Source organism: Vespula vulgaris, chromosome 24 (genome assembly GCF_905475345.1).
Source record: "Vespula vulgaris chromosome 24, iyVesVulg1.1, whole genome shotgun sequence".
Lineage (NCBI taxonomy): Eukaryota > Metazoa > Arthropoda > Insecta > Hymenoptera > Vespidae > Vespula > Vespula vulgaris.
Window position 1 is genome coordinate 3,344,281 of NC_066609.1, and position 25,967 is coordinate 3,370,247.

The following is a 25,967-nucleotide window of genomic DNA, read 5'->3' on the forward strand; positions in this document are numbered from 1 at the left end:
CATATTTTAATGTTCAAAAGGTTTTTCTCAAAGCTTCTATGAAGAGATCAATCGGATCTATTTTCAGAATACCTTATCTCTCTTTCTTTCTCTCTTTCTCTCTCTCTCTCTCTCTCTCTCTCTCTCTCTTTCTCTTTGTGAGCGAATGTCTATGAAAAGTCTAAAGAAAAATTGATAGAAAACAAAATTTCGTTTAACATCTGAAAGAAATCTAATCGGACGAGCGAATGTGAACATGTGGTTTAGTGCATATTTTACAATATTGTGTCTACTACTAGTTCGCGATATTCAACTGCTTTTTAGTCATTTTAAGAGTTCTCACACATACATATACAGATAGAGATATACACAAGTGCACATGCTTTCACACATCGATCATCCATAACTCTTAAGGTTATCCTCTTTCAGAAACAATTCTTAAATCAATTCTAATAATTTCTCAAAGTATAAAATACGAATATTAAAAGGAAAATTTAAATATTCATCATTGCCGTCGTAAGATGCACCTTAGTGAGAGATCGCTTTTTATTGTAAATTTTAATATAAATTTTGTATCAACTTTTTCCCTTTCTCTGTATAAAATTGTGTTCTTATAATTCTTCTTAAATAATGAAAATAATTTTCCTATAATCAGATTATATGACAATTATGAGATTGCCCCTGGATCTGGAACGGATCCTGAATCATATAGATACTATTTTAATTTAATATTTACAGAAACGAGATGAAATATTATTGTGCCTATTGATTATTTACATTATGGTAGTATACACATTGGTGCCTTAATCACAATTTTTCACTTGTTTCGCGTGCCTTTGCGCGTTTGATTCATCCTCTATGCCGTAAAGGTGATACCTGTGCTTCATTTCTGTGGCAACGGACTTTAATAAATTATACAAATATAAAAATTAGAAGAAAAGAAATTAAAAAAAAGGGGGAGAAAAAACTTAAAAAACTTAAAAGAACTTAAAAATATAATATGTATTAAAGAGTGTAAAAAACGAAATATAAAAACGAAAGATAATACAATAAAATGATTATAATGCTACTAAACTTACCAAACGTGAGCGTACCCTTTTTGGCATATCTTCTTGTAAACTATATATATCGTTACGCTTTAAGGCAAGTTGAGAACCATCTTCAAAAATTACCTAAAAAAATAACATGTTCCGTGTTAAAAAAAAACGCGCGCGAATAAATATTTATTGTAATTACATTTGATTAGAAATTTAGAAATTTTTTTTCATATACTCACGGTGTACATAATTTGATGATTAGTGCCCTCAAAAGTACCATCATAGACTTCACCGTCTGTCCAATTAACAGTAACAGCCGCACCAACTTGAGGTGGTTTTCCAGGATCATAATTCTAAATAATAATATTCCAATATATTAATTATTCGTATACATAATAATAATTAATCGAGATAATTTATAAATATCTCGTGAAAAACTTACAATTATATCCAAAGGATACAAATCATCGCTAAAACTGTTGTCGCTAAAAGTGACCATATAGAAAAGTGTATCCTTTATAGACTCTACTTTTGCTTTGTAATATCTGGAATTCCGGTGTTTTGCCCATACTGTTTCGCCCTGACGAATAATAGGAATTTTTTCCTTACCGTCGTCATGGCCATGGCATGTTACCTGTAACCAAAGATTTTTCATCGTTCATTAAATATTTGACCTTAGAGAATAAATATAACACGAATAATAGTCGATCAAATTTCATTTTCTCACCTGCAGTTCTTGACTATTGTATACCGGTATTACAAAAGTAGCACCTGCCACAAGTCCGCACGAAGGGTGAAATAAATTATTGCATTGGGAACAACTGAGGCAAGCGCCGTCGCTGTATCCGCAATAACAACATTGTTGTTTTAAAATATCGGTTCTAATTGTTAATACGTTAATAGGATCTTTATTGATAGCATCTTTAAAAGTTACACCTGGTAGTATCAGAGCACACAAAATGTGTGCCCAACCGCCATCGCTCGTGCGTTTCACAGCACCTCCACGCATAGGGCATAAACAGCACATCTATTTGATAAGAAAAAATAAAACGAAGAATTAACTTCTCTAATAGTTCTCTCTTATTAACCAGTTACATATTATTTTTTTAATATTAGATATATGTCATAATACGTACCACGTCAGTTTTACCAGCCTTACATTTATCGCATGCCCAATTTGATGGATCAGTGGGCAAAACTGTAATTCCATAACAGGAAGCATGAACTGTTACATGACATTCACGACATCTCAATAGTTTGTCATTTTCCGATTCAATAGCTTGTTCTTTTGAATTTACAGCAAAAAGTGTTGCCGATACCTGCGAAAAAGTAATATTATTAAAATAATGATTGTAATTCTTCTCTCTCTCTCTCCCCTCTTCCCTCCCCCTCCCCCTCTCCCTCTCTTAAAGGTTATACTTTAATAAATTTAATATAAAATATTTCTTTCTTACCCATATTGGAGAACTTTCAGGTAGAATAGTAGGTTTGCAATACTTCCAATCAGGTGGCATTAACTGACTATTTCCACAACGAGTAGAAGCAAAAGTTGCACAAATTGCACAGTGTGAAATTTGAGCACTCCAATAATCATTGAAAGCTTTCATTAGGTCATTGCTCGGAATATTTGGATTTAACATATCAGAAATGTGACCAGGTATGGTTAGAGCCGGATGTGAATTGGAAGAACTTTTCTCTTCCGAACCCAACGATATAATTGTCGATTCGGGAAGTTGTTTTTTCCTTGTTGTAGCTTTTTTAAGCTTCTCTTTGGATTTCCTTCTGGCTATGGGTGACTTGATCGGTTTTAATTCTGGCATTGTCAAGTATTTATTGTTAGAATTTTTCTCTATACTTTGCCGTTGAGATTTAGACACGTTAAAGTACTTATCATCTTGCTTTATCAAAGATGTCATAACAGCTTTCTGCTGATTTTGTAAATTGTTAAAATGATAATTTAAACTATATGGCATATTACCTTCGACCTTATCCACCGATACACTTGTACTAGCTTGTTTTATATCTAAATTAGCTGATTCGTCGATCTTCTTTACTGTACAACTAAGCAATGATTTTGTACTTGTATGTTTTATTGATTTTCTGCAAGTTCCTTGTTCGTTATCAATTTTTCGGACTATTAAAGAATTTTTCGAAACCATTTGTTCCGACGATGGTAAAATTCTCGTCAAAGATGTAAAATTTGTTGATGAATTATCATTACTATGTAAGGTGGATTTATTTGGTTCCATTGTGTTCAATTGAATCGGAGAATTTAGAGTAATTTTTGAGCATTGCGAGGATAATGGATTAGGAGGTGTAGCTAGTAAGACTGCGTTTGTGTCTGATAATTTTTTTAGCGTTGTAAAGGTTGCAGTTGTTGCGGGACCTATCTGAATATTTGTACAAGTATTCAACATGCCACTTCCTCCTTTTGCATTTGCTATAGATAATTGAAGTGGTCTATTACATTTGTCATTTGATAAGAAAATACTGTTATTATATGGAATTTGCCAAAAGTTTTTAGTCATTTCTTTATTATTTGAATCATTAATTGATTTTAATTCTATACTCTTCTTTCCGCTGATATTACTTTGACAAAGTGATTGTGGTAAAATTTTACTTTTTGGAAAATAATTACACATACCTGTATTACTTTTCGTTTGAATAGTAAATGTCGTTGAAGGATTTAAAATGTCCATTTCTTTGTTCTTTTGTACTATGGTCTCTTTGCCTATAACTTCGCTTTGTAATATTGGTGGGTCAGCGTTGAATGATGTATTCGGCAAAAACGTAATGCGCTTCGTATCTTGCTTCGTATTGTGTGCGTCGTCTTTGGATAACATTACCAAATTAGGAGCAACATGTAGCCCTTTCTCGACCTTAACATTATCATCAAGTTCTACTTTTGATATTACTTTGGTATTGGACAAATCTAAATGCATCAGCCTAGGCGCCTTTATTATATCCTTTCTTGTGTAATTTGTAATACATCTTTCTGTTTGTACCGTTCCAACACTTTTGTAAGATGTATTACCAATCATCTTGGTATCCTGAGTATAAATTTTCGAATCTTCATTTAAAGGTTTTATACCTGCACTTTCATCAATTTGTTTACTTTGTACAGCAATATTTTTTAATATATTTATATTAGGGAATGTTGATTTATAAATAAGCTTTGTATTTGCCTTTTTGGTATTCTTCATGAGAGAACATTGTTTCTCTTGCGTATCAACGTTTATAGGACCGTCAATCTGTTTCTCATCTTCATAAGAAGAATGTATTATCTGTCCACTATTAGTAATATTTACTACCGTTTTATCCTTCATAGTGGTCATACTAAATTCATTTCCAACAGAAATAATATTGCCTGGTAGTAGATTAATCTTCCTTTGATTATTAGAAATATCTTTCATAGTAGATACTTTATGGGGGCTAAGACTTGGCATTGCTATTAGCTTACGCTGAACATCAGCATCAGAAACATCTAGCGGCTCATTAGGAACAAATAAAGGTATGTTTGTCTGTTTACGCTTGCCTTTAGAAATATTTTTCTGTTTTATCTTATGTTCCGGGGTTTTAGAATGTTTTTTCCTTTTCTTAGGAGATGACTTATTAATAGTTTCCAGCGAATTAGATTCATCGTTTGGTAATTGAGAGATCGATGTATTACTATTACTTTCCGATGCGACATTATCATTAGTTTGAATTGAATTATCTTGATTTAATAAATTCTGTTGATCGATTGATTCTTGATTAGAACCTGCAGAAATCAATTCTGATTCTGATTTAATCAAAACCGTCACATCGTCTGTGCTCTTTGGATTAATCAGTTTGCCAGAATTTTTCTTTGTTTTCTGATCCTTTTTCTCTTTTTCGTTACCATTTTGCTTCTTCTTTCTCTTTCTACCTTTTTTACGATTATAGCCATCGTCATAGACAGTTGCTTCGTTGACATCCATCTCACCTGCCTTAAGCCAAATATCTTCCAATACTTCCAATTGTTGTTCGTCTGGTTGATCATCACCTTCCTCAAATTCGAGATCTTGTAAAGCCTTCTTTAAATCCGCCGGAATGTCTGAACGATTAACTAACTCGGCCATATCAACATCAGGATTGGTACCAATGATATTTTTCTTCTTATGAATGGTATGTCTCTTATTTTTAGGAGCGGCATTTAAATAACTTTGTGGTAACTGTCCGTTACTGCTGTTACTACACAATAAATCCATCTGAGAGGGCATAGGCGCTGCCGTTTGTCTAGGATCCTCCGGGTGAGGACCAATATCTTCCCCGCGAAGCCACAATTCGTATCTTTCCGGTTGAAAGCGCTTGACAAATGTATCCATAGATATTTTTACCATATCTTTACTGCATGTGCATTGGGTCGCTCGTTTGCCATATTCTACCCATCTGGGGGTAGCAAAGTTTGTTGATTCTGCACAATTGAAACCATGATTAAAACCAGCATGGTATCCATAAGGAAATGTTATCATTATTTCCCCTGCCTCTTGCGTTATCTTATTACACGGAATAGAATATTGTCTCAATATTTGTGGGGATATTAATGACATTTTATGACGTAAAAAGGCTTGACAGCTTTGATAACTAGATGGAAAAAAACCACTGGCTAATCTCTCTAGTCTGCGGCCATGCTCTGGTGGTATAGCATACCAAGTTTTTGGTGCACCAAAATGCAGATAATTAATCGAATAAAGATCCATATCCTCTGTATGCCATGCAAATGTAGTTTTCCACATTCCAAAATATAGATACGCCGTATTAACGCCGTCTATAGATATACCATAATCCTTATTTACGTAATCCAATATCGTCCCTAAATGATTGATATTCCATTCTTTTACATCGGGATCGGTTAATGAACCAGATACATCTGCCCCATATATGGGAGCTACATATGTTATATTTTTCCAATATTTCCTTTCTAAATCTTCATAATCAAAATGTCGAGGCGTATTATAACGATCAGAGTTAGCTAATTTGCTATATTCTTTGACCGTCATTGACTTCTTTTGGATATTAATTTGTTGGTAAAGACCTTGCTTTCCCGTAACAACTTGGCATATAGGTGCAGGAATCGTAAGATCTAAAGTATTCAGGTCGTAACCACTTTTTCTCGGTATCCACTCAGGAGGTGGAATAACTTTAGCCAATCCTGCTTTATGAGCTCCTTTGCTTTCCATATACTCTATATACTTTGTAAAATCTTTAAATTCCTCATAAGTGGGCCTAAAAACTTGAATACGGGGTATACCCCGTGGTGTGTTATTGACCATTGTTTTTAATTTTTAAATCTGAAATGCAAAGGACCATAGATTAATGCTTGAAATAAAATATAAAATAATTGTGCAAATTGCGATATATGTATCTATATTAATTGCGCGAAGCACGCGCGCGCGCGCGCGCGCGCGCGCGAGCACACACACACACACCAACGCACGTAGGCACGCATTTGATTGAATTCAATAGTTTTAGATAATATTATTAATTAGCAAATCACATGTAGCAATATCATCAGATGAATGCGTTAAAAGATATGCATCAGTTGAAATTCACGTTATCATATAGAAGAAGATGAATACAGAGAACGTAATATTAAAATAAAAATTGTATCGACTGAAAAAATATGAGAAACAATAGATCAGCTAAAAAATAAGAAAAGAAGTCTATAAATCAATTTCTCTAATTCGTTTATGATATTGAAAACGGTGCGATAAAATAGTTTTAAGTGTATAAAGATAAAATATGCAAGTACATGCAACCAAAACACAATGAAATTCATTAAAATTTCATCGATAGCGTTCAAAGTGTGAACTAGGTTCAATGTTTTTGGGATGAAACGTGGGATGGGAGAGGTGTGCGTAAACAAAATGGATGATACCTGTTTCGTTTTGGCATTAATTTCTTCTATCAAGTCCATAAATGAAGAGTTAAGACTTGAAAAAAATAATTAAACCGATCGCCACCTCAATGGATCGCTCGACATGATCGTTTGTTTCAAGGTGGATCATTAAAGCAATATTTCCTCTTGAATATGTCGATGTTAAGAGAACGTCAATGATACACTTTAGTTTGCTCTACTTGAAATGAAATTGTATAGATTCACCGAAGAATAGAAGAATAAATGACACGAAATGAGAGAGAAAAATCACTTTCTACACACTAAAATACCATATTAAATAAAACTTTTCGTAGAGACTCTTAGGTTTGACAACTACCGCTGCACCTGACGGCGTCGTAGATGGCAATAAAGGTGGCATTGCATCGTGACATGATGCATCGTGAAGTGAGCGATGCTGCTAGACATTAGAAATGCGCATGTACGACGGGCGGCAAATTTAAAAATGTTCGTTTAGTCACGCACGCACTTTTCTTTCGATGAAACGATATATATATTGTATTTAAAGAAGTATTTGCTCAGTGATAATGGTCTACAGTAGGTGCTCATTATGGTTTTCGAGAAGTTTTTTAACAATTTACACGATTCTTTTTAAAAACAATATATTTATTGTTATTAATAAATTATATTTAAATATATCGATATTCTTCTTTAGAACATTATTACAAGAACGAAAAAATGAATGGAAACATAAAATTTTATTATTGTTTAGATAAATTGAGTTTCTCTTCCAACTAAATTTAATTAGACTCGATAGAAAACATCACAGATTGTTGCAAAATGATCCAATAAAATCTCTCTTCTTTATCTGGTATCTAACAAACGATAAGTTAAGACAATAAGTAAAGTATTTTTTGGAATTTTTAATAAAGACGTACTTAAAGTGCATCATCAAATCGAGATCAAAATAGTAATATTGAGGATTGGCCCATATATATATATATATATATATATATATATATATATATATATATATATATAGACTTACTTTCGACCAACGCAAACGCAAGAGAAGAAGAGGAAGAGAGAGAGGGAAAGGGAGAGAGAGAGAAAGGGAGAGAGAAAGAGAGAATCTAAAATAATAAAAAAATAATGAGTCGTGATATGATTATTATTATTTTATCGTTTTATTTTTTTTGTTTTCTCTTTTCTTTTCCTTTATTCTTCTTATTTCCTTTTTTTTTTATATACAACTCTCTCATAATTACATTTTTCTTTTCCTTATCATGCATCATATTCAGGTAGCTAAATTATTTTTATTCACTTTCAAGAGGGGAATTCGAATAATATCGATACCAGTCTGACTACTTTCCAACGTCGTATCCGGTGCTTTGCCAATCGTCGTATTTATTCTTTCCCTTCTCTATATGCCACCAACGCGAATCTCATTCAACGCGAATTATCGTTTAGAAAGGAAGGTTTCAAAGGTACCTTTATAGTACAATACCGTGCCAAGTTAGTGCTGTTTAATATTTTTTAAGTAAATAAGATTAAGTTTTATCGCTAAATTCTTCATCGCTAGTTACGTGAAAAAAGAAAATATCATATCTTCCATAAAAACAATGTCAATTTGAAATAATCTCATTCTTTCGGTAAATATCTTTCCGTAAATACAAAAAAAAATTTTCTCATTAATTGTCAATTATACGACCCTGAGTTATTGCGTAGTATCAAATATACAAATTACATTCGTGAAAGTAATGAAAAAGAAATTTTGGGAAGTTTCGAAAAATAATGAGAGGAAAGAATAATATTAAAGAAATACTTTCAATATCAAATTATTGTTCCTTGCTGCAAGAGACAATGAAACTAACAATAAGAGAAGAAAGTTATGGACAGATTAAGAAAGAAATAAAAAGATAATAGTGCCGGACAGAACGGAACGGAACGGAACCGAACAAAGTAGAACGGAACGGAACGGAACGGAACGAAACGAAACCGATCGAATTGGAGCGGGAGCGGAATGGAATAGAACGGAACTGTATAGCGTGGAGGACTTTGCGCGAGAAACAAAAGAGGGAGAGACGCGTGCGTACTTTGTACACGCGCGGAGGCGCTCTTAAAAGTTCAGAGCGCGATAACAATTTCCGTGCATTGCGGAAAGTAGTATTACGTTTAGTCATGCCAACGTGTTAAAGCACGCACGCGGTCGGACGAGCGTGAAACTACGCGACGACAAAGACGAAGAGAAAAACGAAGAACTCTCGAGATGGACACGTGACTCGTGTGAAAGTGATTCTCGTTTGTTTTCGAAGAAGATCCGGAAAATGGCGGTAGATTCGAAGACAGCCGTCTCGACATCAAATTCAACGACGAATTCAACAAGCCCATGGAAAGAGTTCAGCACTGCTTGTATCGACGATCCCTTCTTTCTTCTTTTTAAAAATATTTCTTATAGCAGACGCGAAAGTGTCCTGGCGAGAGGTAAATTTTCTTTTTTATATATACGAATATAATTAAAGACATACATATGAATATATAAATATGCATGGCGAGAAGGCCTATGCGTCAGGTATTCTTATCGTGAAACAATCCATCGATTGAATTTTTATCATCAGTAAACTATTCCATTCGTGAATGTTCCTATCCATTGTCCAAGAGTAAAATTCGGTAATTTATTGAGAAAACGTACGCTTGGTCGGCTGTTTGCGATCCTATTGAATACGCTCGAAACGTAGCTTTATCCCATCTTCTGTTATCTATTAATAACTCTCTTATCGTATATCTGAACTCGTGTCCTCGTCGAAATGTCGTTGTACTCTAGCGGTTCATACCCTGCTAATCTCTTTCTCTTTTTTATTTCTACAAAAATATTCAATTACAAAATGACAATGATCGATTTCTTTCTTCTCTCTCTCTCTCTCTCTCTCTCTCTCTCTCTCTCTCTCTCTCTCTCTCTCTCTCTCTCTCTCTCTCTCTTTCTCTCTCTCGCTAATCAACAAAAGCCTTTTGAGTCTATATCGTCCATTATTTGTTCACAATAAATGAAGCCTATACACGATAAACGAGAACGCGTTTGAAGGAAAGAATAATTCAATGCACGTTCGCCCTCGTTTATTGAGTTTTCTTATATGTCATCAAAGTTTCATCTATCGTTACGTCTGGCATGTTCAAAGTTTCTCTCTCTCCCCCCCCCCCCCTCTCTCTCCCTCTCTCAAAGTGAATAAATCAAATCTTCTTCTTGAGCAAACAAAGTCACGAACATCATCCAACTGTCTTCTCAAGTTTTCAAGATAAGAAATAGTCAGATAAATCTTATAGAACGCATATCGTGCGAAAGGAAAAATGAAAGTTGAATAAAATCGGACAAGGCGATTCTAAAGTTATAAGTCGATTGATCATAATAATATATCGATAACGATTGTGTTGCTTGTTTATTATCCTCATGAATAAATTAGTAATGCAAATTGTCGCCTTCTAGTCTTCTCAGATATGTATTATTTTATATATATTTATGCTACATATGTAGATATACAAGAAACATAGCTATATATCTTCGTTCATCTCTTTTAACATTAGAAGAAAATCCAGATTAAACATTGTCACTATCAATTTATCTTCTTATCTATTTACATATGTTTTGCTATGAACTAATCAAACAGAAATCAAATGGCCAAGTACTCTTTATTATTTGCGAATAGCTAAATATAGCGATAAAAAAAGGAACGTTATAGATAAATAGTACTATGACTAATATAAGGGCTCTTTCATGTATTTTTTCATTAATTTTTAGTCTCAATATTCTAGGCGGATAATCAAGAATAAGGAAAGAATCGTTTTGTTTCTAATACATTTGTCAAAAATAAAGATCCGTGTGATGTATTAAACTTGATTTCTCCGCAGACTGAAAAAATCGCACTCCTATCGGTAGAAGTGCTTGATAATGAGCGATAAGAATCGATAATCTTTTTTCGTTCTCCGAACGATATACCAAGTGGCTCGTTTCGATGGACCTCTACGAATATGACGGAAATTACGAGCGCTAGGAAAATATTATATATATTTCGAATGAAAATGTCTATCTTTCGAATGAAAACAATTTGAACGAGGGAATTTTTGCAATATTTTTTCACAATACTAAAGATTTCGATAAACTTGGCTTCAATACAATGTATACTCAAACTCGGATACCCTATATATACGATCGAAATGAGATTTGTACTTTTTCTGTCATTTTCGAATTATGAATTATGATATATGCATTATCAAGAACCGATATATCTTATAAATCGTGTTCTATGCGTACATAAAAAACCAGGATTGGCAAGTAACATAATACGATTAATTAAAATAGAGCGACAGAAAATAGTCTCGTAAATTTGAAAGCAATTATTTGTCATGTTGTTTCAGAAAGAAAGACAATATTAAGGAATGTAAGTGGCGATTTTAGACCAGGTGAACTCACGGCTATTATGGGAGCATCGGGCGCTGGAAAAACTACACTCATGGATATCTTGGCAGGTTTTATGTCAGTAATTTAAAAAGAAAAAGAAAAAAAAATAGGGGAAAAAAATTACCTATAGAAAGCTATTTCATACGATCAAGTCTTCGCGTACGGATGCAAATTATGAGAGGTATCGACGCAGCTCTTTTTCTCCTCCTCTCCCTCCCTCTCTCTCTCTCTCTCTCTCTCTCTCTCGCGCGCGCGTGCACACACACACACACATACACACTTGTTGTTAATACATTTGTACGTAAGCATGAAAATAAATGATTGTAAAAGATTGTTTTCTCGAAAAATTGGTGAAAATCGAGCTTTGCCAATAATTTTTTGTCTTCTTTACAACAGCTCTATATTAATGTCGATCTCCTTGGAATTTCATACTATTTTACGTCAATGGAGAAAGTTCATAGTGAGAACACGCGTAGTCTCTCCTCGATTAAGTAATATTTTTCTCATACGATACATTACCAACGTTGTAACATGCGCGTTTCTATCATCACGATACGCGATCATGCGATGTAAGATGTAAAATCATGTTTACGGATAATGATAATAATAATAACAAGAGGAAGAAAATAACGATAATCTTTTATCTTTTCTTGGTGAGACACTTTACTGACCTTACGTTAAATAAAAATTTTAGTACGTCGTCCTTCGAGGGAAATGTGATCGTGAATGACACCGAAAGGAACCTCGTCAAATTTAGGCGTTCGTCGGCATACATTATGCAGGACGACAATATCCAGCCTCTTTTCACAGTGGAGGAAGCTATGCTTGTTGCAGCCGATCTCAAGCTTACCTTGAAGCCTCGCGAAAGATTGCGCAGGGTATAGGTCTATGCCAACTTTTTTTTTATGAGCAAAAACAAGAAAAGAAAGAATAAATAATCGAAATAGAATTGCTACAAAGAGTACCGTCGGAACCCATTGTTTTTTTTTTTTTTTTTTAAGAAATCATTGTGAAATACTTGGTCTGAGCTATAGGTCATTAGGATTAAATAATAATTAAGGTTACGAGTCGTGTCGGATGCACTTTGTATACGATGTATACTTGGTACGATTGATAACATTCTGGATTTCTCCATTATCGTTTACAACAGATCGAGGAAATTTTGTCTGTGATGGGATTGAAAGAAACGCGGTACACTCGCATTGGTGACCTTAGCGGAGGACAGAAAAAAAGATTGGCCATTTCTTTAGAATTAATTAATAATCCGCCCATTATATTCCTCGACGAGCCGACGAGGTATGTTACTAGAGAAGAATCAATATTAAATGCATAGATTTTATACTATGCGCTATGCATACATTCTATGATAATAATACTAGGTTGATGAGTTATTTTTATTGCCATTTTTGTTTTTTTTTTCTTTTTTTTTCTGTTGGCATTAGCGGACTGGACAGCGTCACGTCGAAACAATGCATCAGATTTTTAAAACGATTAGCATTAGAAGGACGAACCATAATCTGTACGATACACCAGCCTAGTGCATCGCTCTTCAATATGATAGATCATCTTTATATAGTCGCAGAAGGGTATTGCGTTTACACCGGTGGAACGCGTAATTTGGTGCCATATTTGAGCAGTCTTGGTTTACGTTGTCCAACACATTACAATCCTGCGGATTTTAGTAAGTATTTATCTATAGTTTATAACCATAATCTATAGGTAACAAAGATAAAGACCTTAGATAACGCTCGCAATTACTTCAGTAATAAGTAAATTTATTTTTCAGTAATAGAAATATGTAACGGTGATTATGGCGATTATCTTTTGAAATTGGTCGAAACAATTCAGAATGGGAAAAGCAATGCTTGGAGGTCGTCGGAGAACATAAGTTCGAACAAAGCCAAGGAGATAATCGTTACGCACATGTCAGCTTCCTCGAGAGTGTTAGAACAGAGTAATATACGTGTGCCTTCCTTTGAAGTAGAGTACAAGCATACAACGTATTATGCGACAGGATTTTGGAAACAGTTTCATGTTCTTCTTAGAAGGAATGCTATTAAATTATTACGCGACAAGGTAATTTCGTTGCATATCTCGTCTCTCGTTTTCCTTTCCTTCGTCGTTGTCATGATAAAAATGTCTTCTTTCTCGCTTTTTATACGAGTAGATATTGATCCTCACACGGATATCGATGCATCTCTTTATTGCGCTGATCGTCGGTGCAATATTTTTCAGGATCGGACAAGACGCCACTTACGTCTTAGATAATTTTAATTTACTTTTCTTTAATCTGATGTTTCTAATGTTCAGTGCCTTCAGCTCGACGCTCATCACACGTAAGTCACGTTTTTTATTTATTTCTTTGTAACTATAAGTACTCGTATGTGTATTAGGTATATATGCGGATAGGTATAGGTTTAATTGACTCTAAGAATATTAACGAATATTTTTTCTTTTCTTTTTTCTTTTCATTACGTATATTACGTAGTACCTTTGGAGTTGCCGATACTTATGCGAGAACATTTCAATCGTTGGTATAAGCTTCGATCGTTCTATCTGGCAAACAAATTCGCCGATTTTCCAATACAACTCACTGCAACGTGCATATACACACTAATAGTATATTTCATGAGCAATCAAATTTTGGAAACAAAAAGATTAATTCTTTACGTGTTGATGTGTTTCGTCGTTACCTTGGTAGCTCAAGCGATCGGTTTCATCATCGGTGCAGGATTAACGGTACAGGTTTGTGCAGATTCGATCATATATATGCCTTTTAAAATTCCTAATTAGCACTGATTGTCATAACCAATGTTGAGTTATCAATTTTTTAGAACGGAGTGATCTTTGGACCACTTATAATCCTACCATTTACAATATTCAGCGGATTTTTTGTACACCTTACTGATGCACATCCTTATCTGCATTGGTTGTTTCATATATCTTTTCTCAAATATGGTTTTGAAGGAACAATGATGACAATTTATGGGTAATTACAAATATTTGTTAGTCTTTAAATAGATATCCAGTCGAAATAAAATTCTAATTTTTATTTTTCTTATTAAATTTCAGGTACGATAGACCAAAAATGCATTGCTCTGATGTATATTGTCATTTTGCTATGCCGAAACAACTCATGGTAGCTGTTGGCATGAAGCAAGTAGATTACTGGTTTTGTATGACCGTACTGATCATTTTGTACATCGCCCTCGATACAGTCGCATATATTATACTACGGGTAAGACTTAGAAAACGTATATAATAAATTATAATAAATAATTAAGCAAGACTGATTACCAACAACTTGAATTTAAGCAATCAAACAATATGGACGTAAGAATTAGATGTAATGCTTATAAAATGCATCACAATATACTTACTTGTATAATATGCTGCCAAAATTATTTCTCTTTCTCTCACCCTCCTTTTTTTCTCTCTTGATCTCAATCTCGAGCTTGATTGCAATTCTAACGAGAGTGACATTAGTATTTCTTTTTTTTGACTTTACCTTATACATAGATAGAATAAGTATCGCGATTGCTGTAAATATTGAATATTTTCATGATTACAAAAATATGCAGAAAAGCTTTTATTTTGCTCGTTCTTATATTCTAGAAATTAAAATTAATTCTATATGCGTAATTATGTCAATATCGGAAGTTAGGATTGTCAGTTTGCCATCCTTTTGCGTTAGGGCCGAACTGATAAACCAATCTTCGACCAAGTACGGGTTGAAATATTTTACTTTTGTAATAGTACCTAGAAAAAAAGAAATATTTTGGTTTAAACTAATCTTTTCGCAAAAAAAGAAGGAAAAAATAGATAATTAGGACCTCATGGCACGGCTAAGCTTTTCATAGGTCATTTTTGTATTTCCTTTTCGGGAACCCCAGCGTTTCGCGACTTCGTCACTCTTAACGAAACGAAATTTAGCTTGCGAATAATCCTCCCAACAAATTAAGCTAGGACAGGTTTCTCGATTGCGTAATAAATCCCGAATAAATTCCCAAAGTTTTCCTTGACCCGTGACTACGATCAAAGAATAAGTTTTCATTTTTCGCTATAATATTTCAATCGCAAAATTTCAACGACGTACCATTTTTCTTCGGCTTTAACATTTTTGGCCTTCCCGGTGGTCGTTTCATCGTGATTTTCATACAATTGTCTGATTCTGTATCTACGGATAAATATTTGACCTTTAAGCAAAGCGAATCGGAAAAATATTGAGTAATATAAATTTACGACAATAATAATCAATAATCATTTACCAGAGACACCGCTGGACGACATTTGAGCCAAATCGTCCTCAGAATGCGAATGTATAGCCTCGAATGGTGGAACTAGAAAATAAAGAAAATGAAGCAAAGATAGTTTTTGTTCCTTTCCTAGTTTTCTTTCCTACTTTTTTTTTTTTCTTTTTCTTTTTTTTTCTTTTTTTGTAACTAAAAAACATTTGTATTTGATGCAAGATCAATGTGCGTAACGAACATACGTGAATTCGAAATACGTTGAGAATGAAGATGGCAATATAACTTATCCCCGTAGATCGGATCGTGAAAAAGAAAGTCATTGCGTGTCATCATAGCAAGTTGTTCCCCAGAAACCGCAAGACTCTGCTGGATAGACCTGTATGGTAGTCCTATAGAAGATGCGGCTGACATTAGCCAACTTATCGTTTCCTCTTGACACCAACTTTTGATCGGTTTTCCGCACCAGCCAGTTCCATCGATATCCTCCTTTTCACCTAATCACAATTAAAATTATAACTTCGTGTTCTCTCATCGACTATTTATTAATAATAATAATCATTTAACACTTTACCGAGGGAACATCTTTTTCGTTTAGGTTCGTATGAATTATAAATCGAGCTATCTTTTTTGTTAACCGGAGTATCCATATTCCATAAAAAGTGATCGTTATTTTCGTTTTCATCGTTTAAGTTCATTACCGAGGAACAAACCTGAGAAATGAAGTACACGAAATGTTTATTTCTTTTGCCCGTCGCACCAAAGCAAAAAGAAAAAAAAAGAGAATGGAGATGCGTTCAAACGCAAAAGTCCATACTTTGAAAATACTTGCTCGCGATACTGACCTCCGACAGATTCGTCCTGTCATAATTATCGAAGGAATTCATTCCTTTCCGAGATGTTGCAATCCACTAAATTTTTTATCCGGATTTTTTGTACAACCGCGATCGCATACACGTATGTATTTAGCCTCGTACGTTGTTTCGCGCCACGCGCAACTATTCAAACTCGCACGGCTATCGCAAGAAAATAAATCGTTCCTGCTAATTAACATAAGTATTGCGAGCGTCACCGATGTTGTATCAGTTATGTCGTTTTTACGAAGAAACTGTGTTTCCATAAATCTTGGATGGATATATTTAGACAGATAAAGAAAGAAAAAGGATAGAAAAAAGGAGAAAAAAGAAAAAAGAAAAAACGGTAAAAGAGGAGAAAAGTCACGAATTCGAATCGAAAGTTACATACGTACAAACGAAACGTGCAACGTGAATGGCGTTTCGCGCGTTACTAATTGCCGTCCGATCGTCTACGTTCCTACAGGGTAAAGCTTGAGGTCGATGGTGACGCGAGAATTCTGAGACGTCAGACATGCTCGTGCATGCGCTCGTGCTCGCGCGCACACGCGACGACGCAAGACATTCAGCACGGAAGAGCCAGGTATCAACGGGGATTTCCCACTATTCGTAATTGGCCAATCACCAGACATCTCTGGTCGCCTTAGCTGACGCAACGACAATGGGATACCGCCGCTCGTCATCAGCTACTTCTGCGTTTCTTTTGTTTTTCTGTTTTTTTTTTTTTCTTTTTTTTTCTTCTTTTTTCCTTTTTTCTTTTTCTTTTGTATTTTATATTTATGAAAACGACGTCGTGAACATATGTGTACAATCACGCATCTATGTATGTAAGTATCTCATATACACTCGTTACTTGACTACGTAGATACATACGTTCTAGCAGGATTTACAGGTGAATTTACAAAATTGTTCAAACGATGATCGTAGGTTGAGCGGACGAGCGTTGAATTAATGTGCTGATTTATTCCAACGTGATTTACGATCTTACAAACGGCGGCATTACTTTAAAGACCCATGCGCGTGCGCACGCGAGAGAGAGAGAGAGAGACAAAGAGAAAGAGAGAGATAAATACTTATGCATTCTAAATTTATAGCAGTTATAAGTAATATTATATCTTGACTTTTGGTAACATTGAACTTCACCATATAATACCTGATGTAAAATAGATCGAAATATATAGCTTGTTTTTGAATATGTTTTTTTTAATTGTTATATATCGAGATAAATAATATATTTTCACTCTTTTTTGCCTATCTAGAAAAAATTGAATATGTATACATTTAAATGCATGTAAATAATTCACTTGTACTAATCGTCAAAGAGATCTTTACTTACACTCGATACAAATTGTATGTAAAACCGTAACTAGTAAAGTTTCTATTTAATATTGTATTTTACCATACCTAACTTTCGGGGAATTGAATCATTATTCATACATGTGTTGCATGCGATGATTTTACACATGCATGTATAAAGTGTAGCCTACCATAGAAAGCATCTTTTTGAAATGTATTTCAAGTGTAATGTATAATAATTCAACTTCTATTAAAACGATTAAATATTCTAGCAACATTTATTTAAATACTTTTTAATCATTAATTCATAATCTTTTTTTTTTGTAATTTTTATTATTAACTACATATTCATGTAGTTATCGATATAAATTAATAGTTGCCATTTTGACCCGCGCTAATAAAATATTTTCAAACATTATTTTTTTATACCTGTTTATTGATACAAATCACTTCAACTTTTTTTCTATGTTCGTATCTTTTCTTTTTAAATGTCATTATAGTATAAAAATGTTTCAAGATTGAAAGAAAACTATTTCTTTTTTTGTAACTTCACTACTACTATTCTGAATAAAAATATCAGCTCTCTATTGTCTTCCCGCATTACGCTTTGGTGATAGAGTTAGCGTTTTAATAGCTATCTTATCGTTAGATAGAGTGAGAGAGAGAAAGAGATTTTTAATTATACATTACTTGGTAATATTAAATCAAGATAACATTTTTATTAAATTTTTGTAAATAATTAGTTGCTATGGCTGATGAAACGGAGCAGGTAACCTTTATTCATAACATAATAAGCTAACCTAAAAATCATTTCAATGTTTATGTGCACGTTAATGCATTTTTCCATCTTTTTGACAATTAGGTTCCAGCAATAAACGTGAAAGAACCATTGGATTTAATAAGATTAAGTTTGGACGAACGAATTTACGTAAAAATGAGAAACGAAAGAGAATTACGAGGACGTTTACATGTAGGTCTTGTTTATATTTTTGGATTTCTAATTAAACAATATTTTAATAAATAATTCATATTTTCTTATTTCAGGCTTATGACCAACATTTGAATATGGTATTAGGTGAAGCGGAGGAAACTGTTACAACTGTAGAAATCGACGAAGAAACATATGAAGAAGTTTATCGTACTACGAAAAGAAATATATCTATGCTATTTATTCGTGGTGACGGTGTCATTTTAGTATCTCCGCCTAGCATGAGAGCACCCATGTAAAAGATATGTTAACTTCTTTATTTGTATACAAAAAGAAACATAGGCAAGATAAAAAAAAAAGGTTTTTTCTCTAACTTTTCACCAGGTAACGTTCGTGTAACTTTTATGTACTAAAATAGATATAAGATATGTATGAAGCATAAACTATATGCTTGCTGCAATTAAAATATATTTTTCTTTTTATAAATGTTTTAAGAATTCATTGGTATCTTAATAATCTCATAGTTTTTCACATTAGTACGAGAAATCTATGTATGTGCCATTGGTCTTGTAATCTGTGCCGTAAGATCTACTATTCTTTGATCCTTTAATTTGATCAAACTTTCCAAGTGTGAAATTTTTTGATGAAGTGCGTTAATAGTTTCATTCCTTTCTTGCAATTCTTGTTTAAGTCTTATAAAAGTATGACGTGGTACTGTTTTATTAGCGATTTCTTCAGGATTTAAAATAGGTTTAGCGTTTTCTAGTTAATTAAATATGAAATGGTAAAGATCATTGTGTTATTGGATTAGCGTTTCCTTTTTTTTTTTTCTTACTTACTACCTCTTCCATTTTCTTCATAATCAGAATATAATGAATCCCTATCTACATTACAGTCTTTCAAAATTTTCGCTCGCACGTCTATTAAAACTTTCTCAATAATGCCTAATTGTGAATTTGCCAATTGATTGATTACATCTTTTCCAAGTTTCATATCAATTTTAGAAAGAACCTTTCTATTTAATATATTCCAATTATCGATCTTCTTTGCTATACTGTTGCCAGGCACATAATTGTGCACGTCAACGTGCTTGGGATAATATCGTTTCAACAATTCGGCCATAAATACTACAAAATTCAAAACATATAAATATCTATAAATAAGAAAAAGTGTCACGATATTATACCTCCGTCCGAAAAATCTCTCGATATATTTTTCTTCGGTCTTGAAAACGTAATCTGATCTATCCACGCGTAAATCTCATCGAGCTTATTTTCGTTTACCGGCTCCATTTTTATATATGTTTCTCTGCATACACTTCAGTATTACCTTTTCAGAACTACGATTTCGATTTAATTAAAACATGCTAAGACAATCGCGTCTTCTTTTTATAATCAAAATTTAACGTAAGTAACATCTCCATTATATGCCGACAATTTACAAACCGTCTTGTAAATCTATCTGTATGATATATCTAAAATAAGCTATAAAGACAAGCATTTGTTTCTTTTTATAAACTTGAACAAATTATCTTATACCGTGTGTTGATATAAAATTATTACCAAATAATCTTTGTTTTAAACGGTGCATACCTGCGACGAAATAAACGCAAATGAAAACATATTTTTATCCTAAAAATAAGTATTTACACATGGCGATCGCATTCATTCGAAAGCCTAAGCGAAAGTCTCGGGCTCGGACGGACGCGCAAACGCGCACGTCGCCACCCATCATTTTCTTTACTCAAGAACGTCACGTTTATTCGTGTGAGTGTTTGGCTGCGTGAAGAACCGGCATTTATAGAAGAGGGGCAATGGCTCGGGATCCTTCGGAGAAGTGCCTATGGAAAGTAGAAGCATTTCGGCTTACCTCAGTGTGCTTTGGTGCCGTGCAATACTTACAATCGGACTTCGGTATTATACTAGTGCAATTTGATTTCATCAGCTTATAGAATAGAAGAGAGAGAGAGAAAGAGAAAGAGAGAACGGAGAAATATTTTTTCAACGCGTATGGTACGTTTATCATTTGAAATGTAGCACCTCATTGTCAAATTAAATCATCCTACTGTTGTTCAGAGAAAAAACAATTATTTGAGCATTTGTTTCTGATAGAACTTCCTTTGGAGTCCAATCTCGAAAAGATACAAGAGAAGATCCTGTTTCTATATATGGCAATGGGAAACAATTCTACAGGTGTGTTCATTATTTTTTTTCTTTTCTTTTTTATATCTTCATATTTTCTATCATCATAGCGTCAGCTATCAGTTGCATTTCCATTCTTATTTGCTTCCCTCAAGGGACGTATAATTTTGTTTTTATTGTCACATAATGTAAAACGAGACGAAACAAGTACTTTATGACGATCGATTGCCTTTGAATCGTGCGCCTCGGTCGTCCTTTTGACCTTGACGCATCCCTTCATATGGAGCAAATGAATTCGTCATATTGAGAAGCGGTATTAAAAGGATACATTTGAATTTGAATGTATTATTACGATCTATATCCACGTTATCCGGATTTATACATTATGTTGTATAAATCAAAATGTTGCACCGATCTGATGGTATTGTGCGATCGATGATGAAATAGGTTTCGTTTGTTAATATCTTTTCTTTCAAATATTCGTTCGAGAATATGCATTATGAATTGTAAATGAATAAGTATAATACAATACGTTTATTTGCATTTTTTAAATAAAACAAATGAGAATAATCGTTCAATCTACATATAATCTATAAGATATAAAAAATGGGAAATAAACTTTTCTCTTTAATTTACTATAGAATATAGTTTAACCAGTTTGGTTTACGCAGAATCTGGGAACATCATTTATATGACGAAAGATGTAAATTTATCGACGTTGAAAGCCCGTCGCTTTTATATGGTTCTTCGAAATAGCTTGTATTCTTGCACTCTTTGTACGAGATAGCTGATGCAATGGTATTTTAGTATTTTAAAGTATATATTGAAATTAAAAATTACGAATAATATGTAAATTATTCGAAATAACAAAGTATGCCTGTATATTTATATATAGACATTTAACAGGCTTACGTATTGATCTGATTGCCAAATGGTATCAATCGTGTTCTCTTGAACCGTATTGATTCTAAATTCTAATTTTCAGACCATATGATATATTTGGCATTATAAAATGAATATGACGACACGTTGTATATCACGTAGGATTGGAAAAATTTTATATTATTTTTTTCTATAAGAAATGAAAAATTTCAATTAACTGCTAGTTGAAAACTACATATTTGCTAATTATCGATTTAATGTCATATTTCAAAAATTTTCAAAAATTTTCTTCTTTTTTTTTTTTAGTTCAATAAACATAAATTTGAGTTAGAGTTGAATTGATTCTGTTAGATCTATTCTAATTGTAAAGGGAGCAAATTATTATAAGAGGATAAGAGAAGTTTAATAACGAGACATTTTATTTACAGGCCGGCGTGGCCCACTTTTTCCAGTCCGATATTTAATGGCCATACTTGGATCCATCGGTTTAGCTATTATATACGGTTTTAAAGTCAATGTCAGCGTGGCTATTGTTGCAATGGTGAACCATACAGCCGTACGACTTTCAGCGATGCACAATGAATTAAAAAGAGAAAATACAAATTTAATGATGACGGAAATTTGTCAAGATGATGCAATTTTAAACACGACAGCATCTTCTACCGAGGTAATCGATCTTCCTTCCCTTTGCCTTATCAAATATATCTCGAACGATAAGGTGATCTCTGTGAGGTCACTCTATGAAGTTACTCTTAGAAAATAAAGTCTATTCAAAGGAAGAGACAAGTTTATCAAAGAAAATTTGTCAGTAGTAAATGCAATATCTTTTAAGAGATTAGATACATCCGAAAATAAATTTTCGCCTTTTTTGGAATACCGTATCGTTTAAATATTAAATCTATTGGATCGATACTTTGATAAAGACATCACGTTAGAAAAGTTAATGATTTTGATTATCTAAACAAGTATGTACGTGATAGAATAAATTATTTTGCAGGATGGCCCTTTTATTTGGAACGAACCTCTCCAAGGTCTTATTTTATCTGCATATTTTTGGGGCTATATGGTATCCTTATTACCAGGTGGTAGAATGTCCGAACTGTTATCAGCTAAATGGGTGATGAACGGATCCGTTTTGTTGAATGTCGCAGCATCAATATTATCGCCTGTTGCAGCAGATATACACTATTCATTATTTATTATAATGAGATTCATTCAAGGCCTCGGTGGGGTTAGTAGTAGTCATCTTGTTAACGTGGGGATATCTCAAGGAGATATTAAAAGATATTGCCATCTGACAGTATTTATTATTATTTTCGTACACAGGGTGTAACGTTCCCGGCTATGCATGTGATGATCGCCAAATGGGCTCCACCGAATGAACGAAGTGTTCTCGCATCGATCGTTTATGCCGGTAAATATAAATAACCGTAAAAACAATATAATTAACATAATAATATTAGTAGACAGATCGTTAGATAATTTTATAATCGTTCGATTTTAGGTACTGCTCTCGGTACCGTGATCTCCATTCTATTATCGGGAATACTGGCTGCAAATCTTGGCTGGATATGGATTTTCTATATCGAAGGTGCATTATGTCTAATTTGGTGTATCGCTTGGTGGTTGATAATTGAAGATTCTCCAGAAGAACAAATGAGATTTATCAGCGAGGAGGAAAAGAATTACATCATGGAGTCTTTGGGTCATACTAAAAGCATCGGCGGTCACAAAGAGGTAATTAGTTGTATAAATATTTTAAAGCTTTAGCCAGAGAATCATAAAAAATCATAACTAATAATTTTTGATTGTTAGAAATTACCAGTACCATGGGGACAACTGTTAAGGTCTACTCCCTTTTTAGCTATTTTAATAGCACACTTTTGTAGCAATTTTGGGTGGTACATGTTGCTTATTGAATTACCAACTTACATGAGTCAAATATTAAAATTCAATATGAGTTCAGTAAGTAAATCGATATTCTTCATATACCTACATGTCTAGTATATTTTATCTATTAATAACTTCTTCATATTCATGTAGAACGCTGGTCTATCCGCAATGCCATTCTTATGTATGTGGATTTTTACTATGACTCTCAGTAAAGTATTGGCTATTATGCAAAATAAGAATTTAATAACAGTAACCATATCAAGGAAAATAGGAACCTTATTTGGTAAGATTTATCTGTTTAGTCTTGTAAAATCTATATTTGTTTCATTTTGAAAATCAACAAGGAACAGGATTTAAATACGTTCTTTTTTATTTTGTAGCATCGTTTGTTCCAATGATTTGTCTGATAGGGGTATCTTATGTCGGATGTAATCGTGCTTTAGCAGTAATGCTGATGACTATTGGTGTTACTTGTATTGGTGGAATGTATTGTGGCTTCCTATCTAATCATATAGATATTGCACCAAATTTTGCTGGTACTTTAGTGGCTATAACAAATTGTATTGCTACTATACCAGGCTTTATTGTTCCTATTTTTGTTGGGAAGTTAACCCATGGAAATGTAAGTAACAATTAGTTATATCCAAATAAATTTGTATAGCAAGATATTAATATTTTCACTGTATACAATACTGGAAAGTTTTTTGTTTACAGCAAACACTAGAGGCATGGCGAATTATATTCTTTGTAACTGTAGGTCTTTATATAATCGAAATACTTGTTTACTGCATCTTCGGATCAGGTGAAGAACAACCATGGAATAAGATAAATTCTTCTTTTAAAGAAGTCAATGATCAAACTCTACCTCTGAAAAAAAATGCTAGAAAATAATTTGTAAAATCAGTAATATATTAAAATATTATGTCATTAGATATATCTCATAATATATATAAGAAAAGATCGTGTATTTTATTATTTGTATTAGATGATAGAACTCCTTTTACAACATATGATAATTTTCTCTCTTTGCATACCTTCTAATCTTTTAATGAAGTTATATCTTTTAATAAAACTGCAATTAAATTATTAATAATGTCTATAATACTCTACAAGTTCCAATTAGGAAGGATTTCAATGTATTATGCTTTAGAAATTGTAACATCATACTTATCTATAAAACCGTATGTTTCTTTATTTTCCTTAAAGCATTTGCATAATATTTAAGATATGTAAGCCACATTTTATTTATTTATTTAAAAAGAAAATTTTAAGAAATATTATTAAATTCTTAAGAATCGTAACCTAAAAATAGTGGAAAATAAATAGCTTACCAAGCTTTTAATGAATAACAATGATCGTGAGGTTAGTCTATCTTTTGAAATGATGGTGTAGCATTAATTTCAATGAATTTCACACAGGGTATCATAATTATATTACATAAAAAAGCATGAGAAAGAGGGGGAGAGAGAGAGAAAGGTGACAGATGAGGCAAGACAGAAAATTATCCGATATTATCTGATATAAGAAAATAAAAAAGATCATTATAAAATATAGTAAATTTTGATTAAATTTAAATGTAGCCATTAACTCCACGGTACTTTCATCATTTATCATATATCACAAGTAATATTGATTTTTGTTATGAAATGTGTCTAAGTCGATAAATTAGTTAAATACGATGAATAAGAATTAGACAAAATTCAAAAATACTATCAATACAGAATAAAATTAAGTGTATTTATATACATAAATACGTGTATATATAGATACAACATGTATGATCTGCGTTTCAACATGTATATGATCGTTCCTGCTAACGGGTTATGCAGTTGTTCTTCTTGTAAGCAGCTTTTTAAACGTATTCAGACATGTTTTTCCTTCATTTATTTCAATAAATCTAGCTTCTCATTTACATTATATATAATATTTTATAAGCTTGATTTAATCATTTATAGTTTATTAATTCTATTTTATATCATATTAGATTGAAATCTAATATAAAATAGGATTAAATAGAATTATTCCATTTTTGGTATCTACTCTTAAAATTAATTTAAATATATTTGTTCTTGTATGATTTTCGTAATTGGCTAATCCTAGCGCTGACGAAAAACGTTGATTGGTTAATAATCGGTGTCTTGGGAGTACATTGGTCGAATAGTTCTGTGATTAGAGGATGTTTTGCGCCTTTATAGGATCATATTGGTTGGTCGGTCCTTAGCGCGTGGGTTGGCTTTCGGAAGTTGATTGGTGAGAGTTTGGAATTAGCGATTGGATTCTAATTTCGACATTTATATTTATTATAGAAGTATTATTTCCGAAATTGATAATTAAATATGTATCTTGATTGAATGAATTCATTTCGTTTACATACAAAGATTTAGCTTCATTTAAAAATGT

The 25,967-nt window shown here is 33.0% G+C and overlaps 6 protein-coding genes across 17 annotated transcripts; 3 read left to right on the plus strand and 3 right to left on the minus strand.

Annotated features, from left to right (window-relative positions):
• Nucleotides 1–100: 100 nt before the first annotated feature.
• On the minus strand, nt 101–7,298 carry LOC127071927 (lysine-specific demethylase 4A-like). 4 transcript variants are annotated; one of them, XM_051011746.1, is made up of 9 exons: nt 6,916–7,298; nt 3,661–6,328; nt 2,471–3,456; nt 2,153–2,335; nt 1,744–2,043; nt 1,459–1,650; nt 1,256–1,369; nt 1,059–1,151; nt 101–881 (listed from the first exon to the last, which is right to left on the minus strand). In XM_051011746.1, exons 2-9 carry the CDS (start codon nt 6,308–6,310, stop codon nt 783–785), a joined length of 4,617 nt encoding a protein of 1,538 aa, XP_050867703.1. In that variant the 5' UTR covers nt 6,311–6,328; nt 6,916–7,298; the 3' UTR covers nt 101–782. The 4 variants fall into 4 exon arrangements, with proteins under 4 accessions (XP_050867703.1, XP_050867701.1, XP_050867702.1 ...); XM_051011744.1 differs by having other exon boundaries at nt 101–678; nt 757–881; nt 2,471–6,328; XM_051011745.1 differs by having other exon boundaries at nt 101–868; nt 2,471–6,328.
• Nucleotides 7,299–8,367: 1,069 nt separating this feature from the next.
• Nucleotides 8,368–14,716, plus strand: LOC127071937 (ATP-binding cassette subfamily G member 4-like). Of its 8 annotated transcripts, none has more exons than XM_051011782.1 (11): nt 9,214–9,357; nt 10,667–11,200; nt 11,288–11,401; nt 12,021–12,204; nt 12,477–12,622; nt 12,769–13,007; nt 13,113–13,402; nt 13,494–13,662; nt 13,815–14,071; nt 14,161–14,315; nt 14,399–14,716. In XM_051011782.1, the coding sequence occupies exons 3-11, from the start codon at nt 11,346–11,348 to the stop codon at nt 14,586–14,588; spliced, it is 1,686 nt and encodes a 561-aa protein (XP_050867739.1). In that variant the 5' UTR covers nt 9,214–9,357; nt 10,667–11,200; nt 11,288–11,345; the 3' UTR covers nt 14,589–14,716. The 8 variants fall into 8 exon arrangements, with proteins under 8 accessions (XP_050867737.1, XP_050867738.1, XP_050867739.1 ...); XM_051011783.1 differs by having other exon boundaries at nt 9,222–9,357; nt 10,777–11,200; XM_051011780.1 differs by lacking the exon at nt 10,667–11,200 and having other exon boundaries at nt 8,368–9,357; nt 11,284–11,401.
• Nucleotides 14,717–14,900: 184 nt separating this feature from the next.
• Nucleotides 14,901–17,041, minus strand: LOC127071948 (ETS-related transcription factor Elf-5-like). 2 transcript variants are annotated; one of them, XM_051011826.1, is made up of 7 exons: nt 16,419–17,019; nt 16,148–16,286; nt 15,819–16,070; nt 15,595–15,666; nt 15,423–15,503; nt 15,160–15,355; nt 14,901–15,085 (listed from the first exon to the last, which is right to left on the minus strand). In XM_051011826.1, exons 1-7 carry the CDS (start codon nt 16,458–16,460, stop codon nt 14,974–14,976), a joined length of 894 nt encoding a protein of 297 aa, XP_050867783.1. In that variant the 5' UTR covers nt 16,461–17,019; the 3' UTR covers nt 14,901–14,973. The 2 variants fall into 2 exon arrangements, with proteins under 2 accessions (XP_050867783.1, XP_050867784.1); XM_051011827.1 differs by lacking the exon at nt 15,160–15,355 and having other exon boundaries at nt 16,419–17,041.
• A 1,261-nt stretch (nt 17,042–18,302) lies between these two features.
• LOC127071954 (U6 snRNA-associated Sm-like protein LSm3) lies at nt 18,303–19,137 on the plus strand. Its single transcript, XM_051011833.1, has 3 exons — nt 18,303–18,492; nt 18,586–18,693; nt 18,768–19,137. The coding sequence occupies exons 1-3, from the start codon at nt 18,472–18,474 to the stop codon at nt 18,948–18,950; spliced, it is 312 nt and encodes a 103-aa protein (XP_050867790.1). The 5' UTR covers nt 18,303–18,471; the 3' UTR covers nt 18,951–19,137.
• Nucleotides 19,138–19,183: 46 nt separating this feature from the next.
• On the minus strand, nt 19,184–20,345 carry LOC127071950 (sperm flagellar protein 1-like). The gene is made up of 4 exons (XM_051011829.1): nt 20,214–20,345; nt 19,838–20,135; nt 19,491–19,778; nt 19,184–19,413 (listed from the first exon to the last, which is right to left on the minus strand). The coding sequence occupies exons 2-4, from the start codon at nt 19,941–19,943 to the stop codon at nt 19,199–19,201; spliced, it is 609 nt and encodes a 202-aa protein (XP_050867786.1). The 5' UTR covers nt 19,944–20,135; nt 20,214–20,345; the 3' UTR covers nt 19,184–19,198.
• A 73-nt stretch (nt 20,346–20,418) lies between these two features.
• On the plus strand, nt 20,419–24,660 carry LOC127071940 (putative inorganic phosphate cotransporter). Its single transcript, XM_051011795.1, has 10 exons — nt 20,419–20,663; nt 20,763–20,843; nt 22,103–22,341; nt 22,672–22,905; nt 23,001–23,088; nt 23,179–23,411; nt 23,490–23,639; nt 23,718–23,850; nt 23,948–24,189; nt 24,282–24,660. The coding sequence occupies exons 2-10, from the start codon at nt 20,819–20,821 to the stop codon at nt 24,456–24,458; spliced, it is 1,521 nt and encodes a 506-aa protein (XP_050867752.1). The 5' UTR covers nt 20,419–20,663; nt 20,763–20,818; the 3' UTR covers nt 24,459–24,660.
• The last annotated feature ends 1,307 nt before the right edge of the window (nt 24,661–25,967 follow it).